The sequence below is a fragment of the Bos indicus genome, chromosome 4, assembly GCF_029378745.1.
Source record: "Bos indicus isolate NIAB-ARS_2022 breed Sahiwal x Tharparkar chromosome 4, NIAB-ARS_B.indTharparkar_mat_pri_1.0, whole genome shotgun sequence".
Classification (NCBI taxonomy): Eukaryota; Metazoa; Chordata; class Mammalia; order Artiodactyla; family Bovidae; genus Bos; species Bos indicus.
The window spans coordinates 25,484,317-25,503,074 of record NC_091763.1 but is presented as its reverse complement, the minus strand read 5'-3'; the positions used below and the strand labels follow the sequence as shown (position 1 = coordinate 25,503,074).

At 36.7% G+C, this 18,758-nt stretch overlaps 1 protein-coding gene across 2 annotated transcripts in view; it reads right to left on the bottom strand.

The window, feature by feature from the left end:
- Window positions 1-18,758, bottom strand: part of BZW2 (basic leucine zipper and W2 domains 2) — a 62,323-nt gene that overhangs the window by 18,314 nt on the left and 25,251 nt on the right. For both annotated transcript variants that reach the window (XM_019958496.2, XM_019958497.2), the window contains exons 3-7: window positions 16,392-16,568; window positions 9,895-9,998; window positions 8,405-8,470; window positions 4,702-4,837; window positions 669-778 (exon numbers count right to left, since the gene is read on the bottom strand). In XM_019958496.2, the coding sequence (XP_019814055.1) occupies window positions 669-778; window positions 4,702-4,837; window positions 8,405-8,470; window positions 9,895-9,998; window positions 16,392-16,568 (593 nt within the window). The remainder of the gene's footprint in view (window positions 1-668; window positions 779-4,701; window positions 4,838-8,404; window positions 8,471-9,894; window positions 9,999-16,391; window positions 16,569-18,758) is intronic.

Below are 18,758 nucleotides of genomic sequence, written 5' to 3'. Positions count from 1 at the left end.
TCACTTGGAGCAATCTCTGTCACAGCTGTGGCTTCTAGCAGAAAGAAATTATAGGGGGCAGATAGAAATTATGAGAGCAAATATTTTTCTTGATTTTCTTTGAAAAATACAAAGATACAGAAGTAAAAATATAATCAAGCAATCATGATAATGGAAGTTTCAAATTAACTACAATTAACTTGTTCACTTTCATAGGTATCTAAGCATTTCTAAGGAATCTTGGTATAAACAAGAAATCTTGTTTAAACTTTTATTTTGTTAAGAAACTAACCTGTATTTGAGATCAGTGTTAGTCAACTATGACTCAAGATACCCATAAATGTCTAATTAGGTGAGATCAATGTGACCTCAAATTTCACATTAAAACTTTAAATTTCTACAGTTATTAGCTGCATCAGAGGTAATTCTGATAAATTTTTTCACTATGTCAGCAAACTTCCAAATTTGAAAGTCTCCATATTCCCTGTGACTCTTTAATTTTATCATTCCATTTATTTATGCAACAAAGATTAAACTGGAATTAGTTTCTATGCTACAATAATACAGAAATAAAAGGATCCATGTTCCAATTTGACATAGACTCGGGCATTTGTGTATTACATTGCACACACTAACAGAGCCATGGCAGAAGCATGAAACATATGACCCTTTGCTCAAACAACACTTACAAGCAGCCTTTTGTCTAAGTTGGCTTTTCTCAAAGAGGAGGTAACAGAGTTGGCATCTTTTTCTGCCATCCATGATTTAAAAAGTTTGACAGCAAATGAGGCCGCAATGCCTGTTAAAAATAAGAGAGAGAGAGAGAAAACCTTTTATAAGAAAAACTGCTTGTGATAATGCATAAGGCAACATTTCCCATTAGGTGCCCTGAAATGACTAAATAACTTAAAGACTTGATTTGGTAATGGAAAGCTCTCTAGGCTATTCATTACTCAAAAGAGAATATTTTCATGAGAAGGAAAAAAAGAAGTTACAGTACTTTTCTAACTTGGACTCCCGAATTCCAACCTGTTTTAACTGTAAGTTTATTTTTACCGTGGCCAAAACCATTTTCAAAGCCAAGGATGTTATAGTGTTTTGCCTCTATTTCACTCTGTGGTTCACCAATATTCCATGTTTATAACAGTTATCCTGAGGTACAACAAATAAATCATGAGCTGTACAACTGAAATGTCAACATGTCAACTAATCTGCTGATAAATGATGCCAGCGAAAGAACATCAATAGTGACAGGTATAAATAAATAAAGTTATAGATGAACATGCATCATTTACTTTACAGTTTTACTTTTTGTAAAAAGCATTTTAAAATATTCATGAGTTAAGCTATAAAAATGTCAGTTTTGTTTTCAGCTGAAATCTTTTCTGGATGTTTTTAAAGAGATTTTAAACATTGCTATGTTAATCAGGAATCCACTCAATTACATACTCATTTATAACAGGATTTATTTCTAAATATAAGTAATCAGATAACTAATAGACAGCTTTTCTGTGAACACTCTAAATGTCTAAATTAATGTTGCATTTATTTAATGAAAATTTAAGGAGTAGTTGATACATTAAAGTGATTTTTCTGAACTGAAGACTTCACTATTGTTGGTGGTCTAAAAGCAGTCTCTAGTCCCCTTTCCTAAGAGAATTCCCATCTTACCGAGGCCAGGTGACTTCTAATTAGTCTAAGCCCTGGCACCACCCTCCTTCTGCAATGATTAATAGTGAGGGAAAAATTTGAGCCCTGAATGATATTGCTGTTCACTCTGAAGTCTGTTCAACTTTTACATATATTGTTACATAAGAAATAAATGCCTTTAAATGGGGGAGGGAATAAATTAGGAATTATGGGTTTAACACATGCTGCTGCTGCTGCTGCTGCTAAGTTGCTTCAGTCGTGTCCGACTCTGTGCGACCCCACAGATGGCAGCCCACCAGGCTCCCCCGTCCCTGGGATTCTCCAGGCAAGAATACTGGAGTGGGTTGACATTTCCTTCTCCAAAGCGTGAAAGTGAAGTTGCTCAGTCGTGTCCGACTCTTAGCGACCCCATGGACTGCAGCCTTCCAGGCTCCTCCGTCCATGGGATTTTACAAGCAAGAGTACTGGAGTGGGGTGCCATTGCCTTCTCTGGGGATTAACACATACCTACTACTATTATATAAAATAGATAACCAACAAGGACCTACTGTATAGCACAGGGAACTATACTCAGTATTTTGTAATAACCTATAAGGGAAAAGAATCTGAAAAAGAATATACATCTGAATCACTTTGCTATATACCTGAAACTAACACAACATTGTAAATCAAATTTGCTTCAATTAAAAAAATGTAAAAAATAAAATTTAAGAAAAAAAGAAGAAATGCCCTGACACAGGAATTTATGTCCTGTCTTCCAGTTACTTACAGGTAAACAAGTCCAACTAATACAGACACCAGCTTTACCCAATGTTTTTCTTTTGAACAGCAGAGAAACTAAGCCCCTCCAGCCTCAAACTAAGACAATAAACATGAGCTAGAGAATTTTATGTTGTCAACTTGTTGACCTGGATTTTTAATATTATCATTACTTCATAGTCAATATAAAATTTAATATAAACTTGTGTAATTAAAAATTTTTTTTTTGCTTATATCATTTTTTAATGAAATTAAAACAGACATTTGTAGGGATCACAAATGTAGAAAATTCTTATGATGACACAGTTGTGATTTACTAAATTAACATATTTCATCCACAGCCATATTTATGAGACAAGAGTATTCAGTAAATTACTATTGTTATTATCACTTCCATGAAGAATATAATTTACAGGATTTCTAAGAATAATATATTTTCACAACTCTTTTAACAGCTAATATCAGCTTAATTAGCAAGTAATTAAATTTTAAACTCAGGTGTCATAATCTTTCAATCTTTGAATATAGAATTCTCATGAATCTAGAGTAGTAAAAGGAAACACTGATGTCTCAATTCCTTTTTGATAAGAATCTGAATGCTGTCTTTAATGTAATTAAAATTTTTAAAAAGGATCTTGTAATCCTCATCGTAAGTAAGAGAAATAAAGTATGCCTGAAACTAGGAGTCTAAAAAAAAAAATCAGGCTCAAACCTATCACTGTGCATTAAACGTGGCTCCTGGTGGAAGGATTGGAGAAACTTTGTACTTGAGATTCTGATGAGTGGATGATTCCCCTTGGCCATTTGTTGGGTGGGAAGTTGGGGAAAAGGTATAATTTCATAACCCTTTTCTATTTGGGAAGAAAAAGTTTAAGACTTTAGTTTCTAAAGATGGTGGAATATAAGGAAGAACCATATGACAGAGGCACTATGTCACTTCTATCGCAAAAGTATACTTTCCTACCCCTCCTAACATTTTACCATAAAAAATTTCAAGAAGAGCTTCTTACAGAAGAACAACTGAAAAGTAAACACTCATGTACTCAACATCTTGATTCTGCAGCAGTTAATATTTTGCTGTATTTGCTCTATCACATTTGTCCATTTATCTTTCTAATAATTTAATTTTAATACATTTCAAAAGAAATTACATGCATCATTTAAGTTCTTAATACAACCAGAAAGAATTATTTTCTGTTATAAATGCTAGGGATAAGTCTGATGTTAATTAACATTTACTGTTTACATTTTATCTTTTTCCCCTAGTATAAAATGGCTAGTACCATAAATAAAACATGAAGGATCACGAATTCTCTTCAGGAAAACATTCTAAAGTGCTATAATATTTTAACAATATATTAATAACAATTAGAGAGTCTAAAACTATAGAGAATCTCTAAATAATATGATTTGACTCTTGATTTACTATTCTTTTCTCAGTTATAAGAAAATTATAACTCATTTCACTACAGGCATGAATGAGGCTGGGACTTCACATCTGTAGGAATAAAACCCAATTCTAAGAAGAAACAGATGTTTTCACAAAAGCTCTTTTAATTTGTCTTTAAGAAAAAAAATAACTCTTTGTTTAACTGCAGTTAAAACTTGAATATCATTATCCTCCTACAAGAAAAAAAAAAGCCCACTTCTGTATTATTCTATAACCATGTAATTGTATGTATGCCCATCAAACTCTTAAGGCCTTAAAATTAAAGCAAAAGTCTTAGGCAGCCGTCTGGACTTCTAAAACAGACATAATGAATACTTTAAAAATGTGATCAGAACGAACCTCTGAGCACAAGATCTTGAAGGGGAACAGTTCAGAAGAATGGCCCAAACCAGTGAAGTAAGAGTTTGGGGGGCATTTAGGAATGTGAAGGCCCATTTTTGGCTGTTCTACTAAATGGAGGCAAGTGTTTTAGGCTGGCATTCTGTTTCTGAGGGCAAAAAAGGCTAAATGTCCCACAAAGAATAAAGAGTCCTGCACAATGAATCACTGTCCCAGCAAAATATGTCAGTAAGCGTCTATGTTGAGAGAAACAGTTTAGAACTGATCAATTTCAGGGTCTTTGACTGAGACTTATGCCAAAAATTCTAGTTTATTATTATTCTTTGATTGTCTTTGTATAGGTGTGCATATTTTTCTCCTAAATTCCTACAAGAAACACATACAATCTTTTTATTGTTTGAACACACACACACAGTCTCTTACATGGAGCACGGATGGGCAGCAGAGAACGCCAAGAAGAGGTACTGGTATTTCTCTTTGGCTTTCTTTTCCCAGCTGACTGGTAAGAAAATGAACATGCGTACCTTCTTTGACTAAGCTGTCAGTGAAGAGACTGGTGAGGATGGTGGCAGGCAGGGTGCCGCTGCCCAGCAGGATCCCCGACAGCATCGCCAACTTTGTCTGCTCTGTTTCGGAAAAGGCTTTAAGGAAGAGGAGAAGCTGCGGGTCAAACAAAAGAAACCATGTCTATAAAGCAAAGGACTAAAGTAGGAAAATAGCAAACAGTGCACATCCACAGCTAGGTGGCTCCCAACTGACGGCTCACGGGTAGCACACTTACTCACTGGAGACACACACATATGTCCCATTATAAACTGGGTGCTATAGAAAGGGACTTTATCAGGCCTTGTTCCTTTCTCCCAAATTTCCTTACAATTTAGCTACAGGTAACATTCATGGGAAGGAAAAGAGGCATTTGGAGAACAGTGTAAACAGGTCACATAAGTAACTGCAATTTGACTGTATACGACAAAGGGTAAACATTGCCAAGTGTCTTCTGAATACACTGTTGCCTTTCATTTCTTTGTATGCTCCCCTAGTGCTGCGCCCCCCACCACACCCCCACCCCACCCATTTTCTTTGCATTATAACAAAACAGAAGTCAATAAGCTTTGACATCTAGCATATACTTTTTTGAGCCCACAGCATACTTTTTTAAAACAAGACTGGGTAAAAAAGGGTTTTCAAGGTTCTTGATGCCTCTTTTTAAAATGGTGAGCTTCAAACTAGGTATTTCTTAGATCATAGAGTTTTACCACCAACCCCGGTGATGAGGTGATGGAGGATATAAGATAAAGAAAAGTTACGAGTGGAGAAAAGGCCACTGCTGTGGGTTGGAAAGAACAATTGTAATGAGAAGGTGATAATGCTGTCTGGGTCCTTCTGGGTCGCAGCGCTGCCAACATCATATCCCAGCAGTAGAGGAAGTGACAAAGCAGCAACCCCAGAAAACTTGGAAGGGAACGCAAAGCAAAGGGGCTAAACCCCACCTGCCAGTGTGAGTTCTAAGAGTATCCATGCCCTCCTTTTTCCTAACCCTCCTGGCCACCTAGTGTTTTGACCGTACTATATTTGTATTTCATGGCTACTTTTCTCTGTTTCAACAGACTTTAGGCATGTTACTGAGATTCCCCAGGGCCAAAAATCACGACTGGGGCTCTCCAGACTTATTCATTACCCCATACCGATGAAAAAAAAATCACTGGCATAAATACAGACTTATTAAGTGCTTTATGGCCAATGAAATTCTGTTAGCTCTGTGCAGTGAATAGGGCTATATTAATGTACCATCCCCAACAGTTACAGAATTATTATATTACAGAGAGGTTGTGACTCTCCAAATATTTATATGATGAGTAAGTGGCAGAACTGGAATCAAACTAGCCCATTTCACTCCCCATTTATGCCTTTTAAAGTCTCAATGATTTAAAGACTTTCTAAGCTCACAAGAAAAGAGGGAGTGAAAGAAATTGGGGTTAAAGCTCCAGGGCGCGGCAGGAATGAGGTAAGAAAAAAACTGAAAATAAAAACTAGATACTTTACATCAATCTGGCTTTTTCCTCATTGTCAAAATAAGAAAGATACAAGTAAATAATAAAAAATTGCCAAGATAAAAATATTAACACTATTTAAGAACATTAACATATTCATCAAAAACTCAATTATATTAGCAAAATGATGCAAAAGTTAGCTTTTCTTAAAATTAATATCCATATTGTTCAATTATACAAATAAGTATTAAAATCAGACACTACATGTAAAAAATGGATACTCTGAAAAACAAATAATTCTTGAAAGCATATTCATCAAATGAATCGAGTAGGAAGTTTTCAAGGTTCAAATGAACTAGGAGAAGAAAACCATGAGTGATATTATTGGGCACAGTGGTAAGATGTTTATTTGAATGCTTTAGTATCATTTTTTGGTCCTATCTATCCCTCTATTTTAATGACACACTTCTTATTTTCTAAGCATCTAGCCAAATAATGGACCACTTTAATCCATTCAAATGTTTTTCCATGGTAAAAAAAATGTAATACACGCTAGTAGAATAAATCTAACATAGAATAATATAAAAATGTGAATAATCTCTTTAATCCTATTTCCTTAGAATAAACATTATTAACAGTTTGAGATGTGTCCTTTCAGATTCTTAAATGTACTTCTATATGCCTACATTTTATAAATAACTACATGTATACACATGCTTTTACTGAACTATACATTGATAACAGCTCAAACTCACTGAGTGGAGCAGAAAGTTTTCTGAACACTTTATGTATATACGCAGAGAAGGCAATGGCACCCCACTCCAGTACTCTTGCCTGGAAAATCCCATGTATGGAGGAGCCTGATAGGCTGCAGTCCATGGGGTCGCTAAGAGTCGGACACGGCTGAGAGACTTCACTTTCACTTTTCACTTTCATGCATTGAAGAAGGAAATGGGAACCCATTTCAGTGTTCTTGCCTGGAGAATCCCAGGGACGGGGGAGCCTGGTGGGCTGCCGTCTATGTGGTCACACAGGGTTGGACACGACTGAAGCGACTTAGCAGTAGCAGTAGCAGTATGTATATATGACTATTTACGAAAGTCTTGATCCTGGCTTTCAACAAAGAAATCTGAGGCACAAAGAAATTAAGTAACTTGCTAAGGTTAAACTTCTGCCAAATGGTTGCTCTTTTACTTAACAATTTATCATAGATATTTCCTGTCATCAATTCATGTGGTTATGCCTCATTCTTTAACTGACTACATAGTATCCCACTGTAGAGAGAGACCACGATTTAATGAACCTGTCTCCCACCATGAAAATTTATGTTATGTCTCAATACTGTGAAGAACATCTGTATGCATATATAGTTGTATGTTTTCATGCTGAAGGATTTTTTTGTACGAAAGTAGAGCCACGGAGAATACAGATTTAAAAAAATGATTTTGCTGCTTAAATGTTTGCTATATATGGAACCATTTTGAACAAAGGGAAGCAAGAGCGGGTAAGCAACAAAGTAGATGTTGCAAAGTAACAAAGTTGATGGTTTCTTTATTCCCTTGGTTTATAATTTAGGCAGATATCTAAAATCAGAAGTGATGGCAAAGCAGCATACAAATCTGCAACTGCCATATATAAATAAAGAGGAGCTACAAACTAGAAAGGAACATACTGCAATTTCTGAAAAGAGGGCTTCTTTAATAAGGTGCTATTGCTTATTTGGCTATTTATTAGAGGTCAATTACTGTGCTAAGTACCTTACAGCTCATAGAAATTATCCCTACAACAACCATACATAAAGTCCATATTTTTATTGCAGCTATTTTATAGATGAGAAAAACCAATGAGATTTACACCCATATACTAATTCCAAAGGCATGCTTCTATCTCCTTTGCTAAACAGCATCTTCTAAAATTAAAGAATTTTAGTGATTAATAGCTGCTGTGCTATGCTCTTTCATAAGCTTTAGCTAATTATATATTCTATAAAAATATTCCTTTGAACAAAGCATGCTAGCTTACATTAAACATGAAGGAAAAGTTCTAGGCTAATCGTGTATTTCTTTCTACAGCTATTAGCTAATGATCTGTCATACTCATTTCTTCACTCAACAAGCATTTATTAAAAGCTTAAAGAGGTCTGTGGTTCTCTGGACTACCACTATAAAAGCAAAAATTTCGTCCCTCTTCCTGTCATCATTTTAGCAAACAGAGTATATTACATCTGAATTCTTACCTTTTTCATTTCATCCTCAAATGCTTTTTCTAAATACTTATATCTCCTGATGAGTTTGTTGAAGACCTAAGCATAACAGAAACCAGTCAATATTATGTAAACAATTTTAAAAGGCAAACTCACCTCAACTACACGGGTCTACAGTAATAAAAACATGTAGTTAAACATTCTCCTACTGTGATATGAGAACCACAAACATTTCAAAAGAGTTATTATGACCTGGGGGATAAAACAGGATCAAAATGCACGTAGAAAAAAAAAAAAACAAATCCATTTGAGAATATAATAGGTGAGAAAACAAAAAATGACTTTGATGAAAATAAAAGGAATATAATTTTCAAACTGTGTGACACAGAGATGGAAAATATTAATAACTGAAACAAAGGGGATTACAGATACAATCACTGAGATACATGATGGGAGGAGATCAGAGTTTAGGGGAGATTATACTCCAGGTGAATACAAACATGATTTCAGCAGATGAGCAATAAAGACTACTGGCCCCCACAATCCAGTTAGAACTCTCAAGCAGGATTTCCCAGTGTGTCAGTGGAATCCTGGACTGTTTTTCAAAGAGGAATGACGCTTGTTATGGACCGAACATCTGTGTTCCTCCTAAATTCATACACTGAGGCCCTACCCCCAAAGTAACTCTAACCTCTGGGCTCTAATGCCTGATGATCTGAGGTAGAGCTAATGTAACAGTAATAGAAATAAAGTGCACAATAAATGTGATGCACTTGAATCATCTCCTTTCCTAATAGGCTGCTTGTCCTTTTTTTCTTGACTTACAGTTCTTTATTTAATCTGTATATAAATCCTTTATAGGCTTTATGTATTACAAGTATCTCCTTGCCTCTTTCTTTTGAACAGCTACCTGATAGTTTATTAATATGAATTACCAAGCTCTACTTAATCAGTAGCCTGTGAATAGACTTATGGATTTTCAGACCTATGGATTTTCATCCTTTGATGTTTTAGTTTTGAAGGATAGTGCTAAACGACTTCCCTGGTGGCTCAGACGGTAAAGCGTCTGCCCGCAATGCAGGAGACCCGGGTTCGATTCCTAGGTCGGGGAGATCCCCTGGAGAAGGAAATGGCAATCCACTCCAGCACTCTTGCCCGGAAAATCCCATGGATGGAGGAGCCTGATAGGCTACAGTCCATGGGGTCGCAAAGAGTTGGACACGACTGAGCGACTTGACTTGACTTCACTTCACTCTCCCTAAAGCTGGGACCAACTTATATTCCAACAGAAATTATGATTCCTCATGTCTCTTATGGATGAAAGGTAAAAACGCTCTATCTTCCTGAAGTTTAATGATCACTGTCTTATTACGAGTGCAGTTAAGTATCTCTCCATATGTTTAAGAGCTACTGAACATTTCTATTAAAAAAGTGACCTGAAGAATTTCTGAATCTTAACTGTTCTTAAATCTTATTTAAAGGTTTCCCTTTCAGCACAACAATCTCTCAGTGGCAGGCCCTACCTGAGCATAGCTTCGGATGGTTTCATGATCTTCATTTGCTGAAAACACACAGTGATTGGTCATCTTGGTCTTATCACCGTCATCTATGCGTGTCCCTCCAGGGGCTAGTAAGAGAACGGTTAATGACCATTAGGGCAGCACTGAAATCAAAAGAGCATGTGTACAAGAGATCAATTCTTGCACATCTAGGAAAACAGTAAAAGTAGGTGTCACATAAACGTTCATAGAATGATGTACATGTGTAGATACAGAGTTTTTTAGAAGATTATCACCTTAGTAAAAATTGCGTTCAAGTGGTTGTGTTTATTACGAAGGGCTAATTAAATCTTATGAATAAATTAATTGCATCCAAATAGACTTGTGAAGGAGTTAACTTTTCCAAAAACTAATTCACTTATAAAAGATGTTTGTACGGTTTGGTTTGTGTTTTTGCTGTGCTGTGTAGCATGCAGGATCTTAGCTTTCTAACCAGGGACTGAACCCATGCTCCCTGCACTGGAAGCAGAGTCCTGATCACTGCACCGCCCTTGTTTATACTTCTATGATAATGCAAAATGGCTATTCGAATGTGTATTCCTACCACAGGGTATGGGACTGTTGATCTACATACTTGACTTCACTGGACCCTGTAAGTCTGGTTCTTACCAAAGTGTATCCTTAACCACGATAGCTAAACAATAACATTTACTCAGTGAATTTAATTCGATTATTCTCAATGTAGTTCCTGATGTTTCCCGCATCAGAACATGGTTCACTTTCCAGGTTTGTTACTAATATTTTGCTGGACTCCAGTTCACCAACACTAGTACTCTCCAGACCTGGCTTTTATAGTAGATCTTGATGGTTTCCACTTCAGTAGGTATCAAGAATGTTTCCTCCTCACTAACCCAGTTATCCACACAGTGTTGATCAGTATACACTCTGACCCCTTGTCATTTATATTTGATCACCAGCAGTTGCATTGGCTAGGAAAGAGTGTATTTTATTGTTGCTCATCTTTGCCCCCATACCCTATATAGTATCATGGAAGAAATGGACAAATAAATGGATTAGAACAAAAGAACGCCTTTTTTCTACCACTCAACTTTCCTCATTCAGAGGGCTTCCCAGGTGGCACAATGGTAAAGAACCCACCTGCCAATGCAGGAGATGCAAGTTCAATCCCTGGTTGAGAAGATCCCCTGGAAAAGGAAATTGCAACCCATTCCAGTATTCCTGCTTGGGAACTCCCATGGACACACAGAGGAGCCTGGCAAGCTACAGTCCATGAGGCTGCAAAAAGTCAGACACTCATGCACACATGCTCAAAGGCTCCTCCTATAAGTGTCAATGGTGGCCATTACAAACATTGGTTGATTAGACGACCAGAGTCAGAACACTAGGTAGTTTTGTTTTCTGATTTTACTTCATCAGAATTAGGGTGGAAATTTGAGCAAGTCAAATTAGGTTAATAACTACTATACACTCAAATATTTGTTGAGTAGATATTTGTACAGGCCATATTTTAGTGTTTTGATTTGAGTCATATTTCATACCTTTGGATGAGATGAGCCACAAATAGCCAATTGTTTCTTACAGTTTTATAAGTAAATTCGTTGTTAGAAAAGTCAGCTCCTTCAGGAGTCTGTTCTCATGCAATTAATTTATGCACAATTCAATTAGCCCTTTATAATGAATACAACCACCTAGAACAAATTTGTTTTGGGGGGAGGGGAACAAAATTTTATTAAGAGGATAATCTTCTAAAACCTCTGGACTAATGATTCCTATCTGATAGAGGTTATATAACTGAAAAGTCTGATTTGGAAACTATAGTCTTTAAAGAGGTAAAAATTAAGAACTGCATTCTCTTACAAAACAAAATATTTGTTAAACATTAATAATATGTGTACACAATAATAATAACACACCTCGCTTTTTTTCCAATAGTGGGACCAAGTATTAATTGCCATTTCTAAAAATTTTGTGAAATTTTCTGTTTTTCTCGAAATAGAAGAAAAGTAAGGTGTTTCTTGTATCTCCTCTTCAAAGTATACAATTGAAAAGCCAAGATAACTATTGTCTCAAGAATAGCAGTGGAAGCTAAATATTTTTGTGAATGTGAAGAAAACTCTTACATACTAAATTAGCAAACAAAATGTTTATATAAAAATAATGTGGCTAACTTTTTTCATTACATCATAGGTCTGGCCTCGGTAGATATCTGGGGTTATACTAACTGTGCTCATACACCGTACCAAACATTTTGTCCTACGCTGTTTTGGGCATATGAATGTGGCGTGAAAACATGAATTCTTTTTTTCAAACATATGTGGTTTATTAGGAAAAAAGCCTAACAGTGGAAAGACTGACAAAGAGCGCTCAATGTGTGTGTCTGTAAAATGAAGGTGGTGGTGAAGGAATCTCCCCTTGAACTCTAAGTTCTATGAGTAAGAGAGAGGCAAGATGCTGCAGACCTTGTGATCCTGGTATGGGCTGTAGCTATAAATTTGCTGATCATCATTATGGAGACGGTAAATGAAGTCTTGAGACAATCAATGCAAAGCATATAACTTTGAACATATGTGAGGTGGCAAATATGGAAACCTTGAGCCATATGAGAAGTGGCACTGAGAGAGGGAGTAGGGAGTCTAAATGGTCTATGAAAGGAAAGAAAGGGAAACACTTCAAGGATGATCAAAGGGTCAACAGTGCTGCCAGGAAAGTACTAAGAGCTGAAAAGGGTGCCCCAGATTGACGGGTGAAGTCATTTGTGACTTTGACAAGAACCAAAACTGACCAAAGATTTTCCTTGCACACAATTTACCAGTGTATCAGTAAAAGTTTATAATAGTTAAGGAAATTGAAAAAGCCAATAATCACAACAGGAAAGGTTCAATCTCACTCTTAATATGGTTTTCATTCTTTTCAGAATCGTTTGAGGTAACACTTATTATAGTAAGAAAGACAACAACATACTGCAGAGTAAATACAAAACAGCAGAGAGAGTTATTGTGTTTGCATAATATCATCCCATCCTCAAAAGTTTATGCACTTAGGTAAAGAAGATCTGTAGAAAAGAATTAACCAAATATTAACAATAGTTATCTCTGGGTATTGGCATTTGAGCACACTTCAGCTCAGTTCAGTTGCTTAGTCATGTCCAACTCTTTGTGACCCCATGAACTGCAGCACGCCAGGCCTCCCTGTCCATTGCCTACTCTCGGAGTTTACCCAAACTCATGTCCATTGAGTTGGTGATGCCATCCAACCATCTCATCCTCTATTGTCCTCTTCTCCTCCTGCCCTCAATCTTTCCCAGCATCAGGGTCTTTTCAAAGGAGTCAATTCTTCGCATCATGTGGCCAAAGTACTGGAGTTTCAGCTTCAACATCAGTCCTTCCAATGAACACCCTGGACTGATCTCCTTTAGGATGGACTGGTTGGATCTCCTTGCAGTCCAAGGGACTCTCAAGAGTCTTCTCCAACACCACAGTTCAAAAGCATCAATTCTTCTGTGCTCAGCTTTCTTTACAGTCCAACTCTCATATCCATACATGACTACTGGAAAAACCATAGCCTTGACTAGATGGACCTTTGTTGACAAAGTAATGTCTCTGCTTTTTAATATACTATCTAGGTTGGTCATAACTTTCCTCCCAAGGAGTAAGCGTCTTTTAATTTCATGGCTAAAATCACCATCTGCAGTGATTATACTTGTTTTAAAACATCTACTTTCTGCTTCATTGACTACGCTAAAACCTTTGACAGTGTAGATCACAAAAAACTGTGGAAAATTCTTAGAAAGAGATGGGAATATCAGACCACCTTACCTGTCTCCTGAGAAACCTGTATATAGTCCAAGAAGCAACAGTTAGAACTGGACATGGAACTGCAGACTATTTCCAAATTGGGAAAGGAGTACATCAAGGCTGTACATTGTCATACTGCTTATTTAACTTACATGCAGAGTACATCATGCAAAATGCTGGACTGGATGAAGCATAAGCTGGAATCAAGATTACTGGGAAAAACATGAACAACCTCAGATGTACATATGATACCACTCTAATGGCAGAAAGTGAAGAGGAACTAAAGAGTGTCTTGATGAGAGTGAAAGAGGAAAGTGAAAAAGCTGGCTTGAAACTCAACATTCAAAAAACTAAGACCATGACATCAGGTCCCATCACTTCATCATTTCATGGTAAACAGATGGGGAAAAACTAGCAGATTTTATTTTCTTGGGCTCCAAAATCATTGCTAATGGTGACTGTAGCCATGAGATGAAAAGACACTTGCTTCTTGGAAGGAAAGCTATGACAAACCTTTGTCGGCAAAGTGATGCCTCTGCTTTTTGATGACAAACCTAGACAGTGTATTAAGAAGCAGAGGTGTCACTTTGCCGACAAAGGTCCATCTAGTCAAAGCCATGGTTTTTCCAGTAGTCATGTATGGATGTGAGAACTGGAACACAAAGGAGGCTGAGCACTGAAGAACTGATGCTTTTGAACTGTGGGGCTACAGCAGGCTCTTGAGAATCCCTTGGACTGCAAGGAGATCAAACCAGTCAATCCTAAAGGAAATTAATCCTGAATATTCACTGGAAGGACTGATTCTGAAGCTGAAGCTTCAAAACTTTGGCCACCTGATGCGAAGAACTGACTCATTTGAAAAGACCCTGATGTTGGCAAAGGTTGAAGGCAGAAGGAGAAGGGTACAACAGAGGATAAGATGGTTGGATGGCATCACCAAAGCAATGGACATGAGTTTCAGCAAACTCTGGGAGATAATAAAGGACAGGAAGCCTGGTGTAGTGTAGTCCATGGGGTCACAAAAAGTAGGACATGACTTAGTGACTGAACAACAACAGCAATTTCTGAGTATTGGGATTTGAGCACACTACAAAGTGCTTTTATACATGGACTTGAATTACCTATAACGATAATGAGATTTTCATAAAAAGTAGCAATAGAAATAAACTTGGCACATAGTGAAAGCCAGCAGTTCACATCAAAAAGGAGTGTGGAAGTGAATGGGGCCATGGACCAGCACAGATAGATATAAGAGCTCAGAGTGAAGAATTAAAGGGTAGCTTTACCTAGATAGGCTTCCCTGGTGGGTCAGATGGTAAAGAATTCACCTGCAAGGCAGAAGACCTGGGTTCAGTCCCTGGGTGGGAAGATCCCCTGAAGGAGGGCATGGCAACCCACTCTAGGATTCTCGCCTGGAGAATCCCCATGGACAGAGGAGGCTGGCAGGCTACAGCCCATGGGGTCGCAAAGAGTCGCACACAACTGAGTGACTAAGCACAGCACAGCACTATCTAGAAAGGTTGTATATACCCTGTCTTACAGTAGGTTGGCCTAAGCAACATTTCTCAATGAAAGGCACTTACACTATGCTGTGCAGGGCAATTTTTGATTGTACAGAATGTTCCTTGCACAGCAGAGTAGGTGGCATACCCGGCCTCCACTCCCACGTCTTTGTGACAACCAAAACACTTGCATATGTTTGCATTTGTCCTTCAGGTGGTTGAAAACCACTGACCTGGGGATCTGACCACTTGCAGTGATTTACGATTACCATAGGAAGTAGTTACCAAAACCAAGTTCTAAGAACAACTATGAGAGGAAAAATGAGTGGTCGTGATACCTAATAAACATTTAGATCAACACACCAGGACACTTAAATAGTATTCTGAAACCTTTTCCCCTGATGCCCCTGCTCTGTAAGACACAGTTTTTATTTTGCTTTTTACCTATTTTTAATAATTTCCAAACTTCTATCTTTAATCCTTTTAGTTACACACTCACAATTGTGAGGATTTTTTAAAAACTAAATACAAACTATATTTCTTAGGCATTTTATTATTGATTGATGAAATGATATTTAATGAAACACTGGAACTTCTTTTTAAACTTGTTGACAAAGTTAAATCTCACTGCTCATTGTACCAAAAAAAAGGGTGGATGGGACTAAAAAGAAAGGTGCGATGGCAATTGGGATTTAACTTGCAGGCAGATTCTTTATTGTCTGAGCCACTAGGTAAGCCCCTTAAATATACTGCAATGATCTAGATAAGTGGTCTCCAACCTCTCTGACACCAGGAACTGGGTTCACGAAAGACAACTTTCCCACGGACTAGGGGTTGAGGACCCCTGATCTAGACGATCCCCAACTATAATGCAGAAATTACCCCTCCTAAATCCACTCCAGAAACATTCAAAGATTAGGGACACATAGGAAAGTTGGCTTTTAGCTACAGCAAAGTGGCCAACCATGTTGTCTGTCAACAAAAGTTCTCAGTGCTATGCCTCTCTTAACCAACAAACATTTCACAGCCACATCAACACCATTCCAAATCATAATCTAGGTAAAAGTTTTACAGACTCCCATTTGTATTTTTTTTAAATCAACTATCATGCATGTAAAGCTTATAAAGATTCTGTCTCATAAGAAAATATTTCAATAGAATTGAAAGTACATAATACTATAAGATGCTCTAGTATATGGCTTACCAAGCATACTGCCAGCCACCAGGATATCGAAGAGTGTGTCTGCATAGCGACGATAATCTAATCTTGAGCCTGTAGAGTCCAGAAACTTGGCTACAGCTTCAAGGTCATCACCAGCTTCATTAAGCCCCTGGACAAGTGTATCCCTGAAGACTGTGGGTTCGAATTTCTCTTTTTCATCTAAAATAATAGATAATACAATGGTTCTTTTACTTATACATCATATTGCCAAATGCAACCATACATTTCCTTTGCTCACTGGTTTTTATTTGATAGCATGGTTATTTAAAAGTTGAAAGACAATTAAGATTTTGCACTAATTTTTCATGTTAAAGCCCTTGTTTAAATATTCATTTAAGCAACTGATTTCGGCTAAATGGGGCCACACTTTAACACATTAAAAAGTTGCTGATCAATCATTTGTATCACTCATAGGGTAGGCCAGTGTAACTATTAACTCTAACTCTCTAATAAAAAATAAAGTATAACAATCAAAAGTTTAAAAAATTTGTTCTATCCAGGATAGAAAAAGAAAATGACTCTGGGAGAATCATCTAAGAATAAGGGAGAATATAAAAACAAACAAAATAAAGACTGGGAGGGAGGAAATAAAGAGGGGTACCTCTTTAAAAAAATTTTTAATTGAGATACAATTGATATATGATATTAGTTTAATGATTTGGTATCTGTACATATTGCAAAATGATCACCATTAAGTCTAGTTAACATTCATCACCATATATAGTCATATATTCTGTCTTGTAATGAGAACTTTCAAGATCTTATTTCAAGTATGCAACACAGTATTATTAACTGTAGTTACCAGGCTGTACATTACATTCTCATTACTTACTCTACAGTTGGAAGCTTGTTCTTTCTGAATACTACTTTCACCCATTGGCCCGCCTCTTCATACCCTCTCCTGCAACCATCAATCTGTTATCTATGAGCTTTTTTGTTGTTTTTATTGTTAAGATTTCACATATAGGGATCATATAGAATTCATCTTTCTTATTTCACTTAACATAATTCCTCCCAGATCCATCCATGTTGTCACAAACAACAGGGTTTCCTTCTCTTTATTGCTGAGTAGTGAAAACTTAGGTTGTCTCTATATCTTAGCTATTATAAATAATGCTTCAGTGAACACTGGGGTGAATGTATCTTTTTGAGTTAGTGTTTTCATTTTCTTCAGATAAATACCCAGAAGTGTAGTTGCTGGGTCATATGTAGTTCTATTTTTAATTTTTTAAAGGAACCTCCATACTGTTTTTTATAGTGGCTGCATAAATTTACACTCCCACCAAGGGTGTTCAAAGGTTCTCCTTTAACCACATCCTCACCAACACCTGTTACTTCCTGGAAGGATATATATTTTTTTTAACAAGATAAGTTATTCCAGAATATTTAAATATTTAATAAATACCCGAGCTATATGTTTATAAATCCAGCTTCAGAGAAGACGTTGTCAACCTTCCTGGTTGCATGACCCCTTGACAACCTTCCAAAGTACTAAAGTTTCCAAAGAACTCTTGTGTTTATGGATTATTACATCCATGGAAACTTATTTTATAGAAATAAAATTAAAACTATTTATTACATGAAAGATATTAGTGAGAAGATAGGCACTGTTTTACACTTTTGCATTTCTTTAGAAGTCTGGAGTAATGGCAGACAAATTCTCAAATGTACTGCGTCCAATTTGTTGCAATATCACACATCCTGAAACCACTGTTAAACTCCTGAGAGAATGTGTGAAAGGGGAAAATATTATCTTGGTATTTTATTACGAAAACAGTTTGAATTTTGTAGATGCCCTGAATTATTTCAGAGGATTTAAGGATACAGATACTATGTAACTTTCTCTCCTCAGCATACTCTAGAGAGACTTCTAGACTCTTCTAGAGTCTCTCTAATAGAGAGACTTCTCTGTGGAAGGTCACTTTGGAATAAAATCTTGAACAAAGTAAGGATCACTTGAAAAAAAGTGAAGGTAACAAACTAGATGTCAGATGACGAGTTAAAAAAAATGACTAGATAAGACAAAGGATCTAACATTCAGTTCAAAGAATTTCACCCTTTCCCCCTTACAAAGACTGAGTCGGCATAGGGGGAAAAGGGGCAAAGGATGACATCCCCCCAAAATATTCTATCGTAAATGTCTTTAGAGAAGTAGATATTGCAACTGTTTTGTTTTTTTTTGTTTTTTTAAGGAAGAAAGAGGAGGAGAAGAGAATGCTATGGAAAAAAGAAACATTACATGAATAAAAAATAGTTCTTGGAAATGAAAAATATGATAGAAAAACTTAAGAACTCAATTGAAGAGTTAAAAGAGAAAGCTGAGAGTATCTCTTAGAAACTGACAGAAAA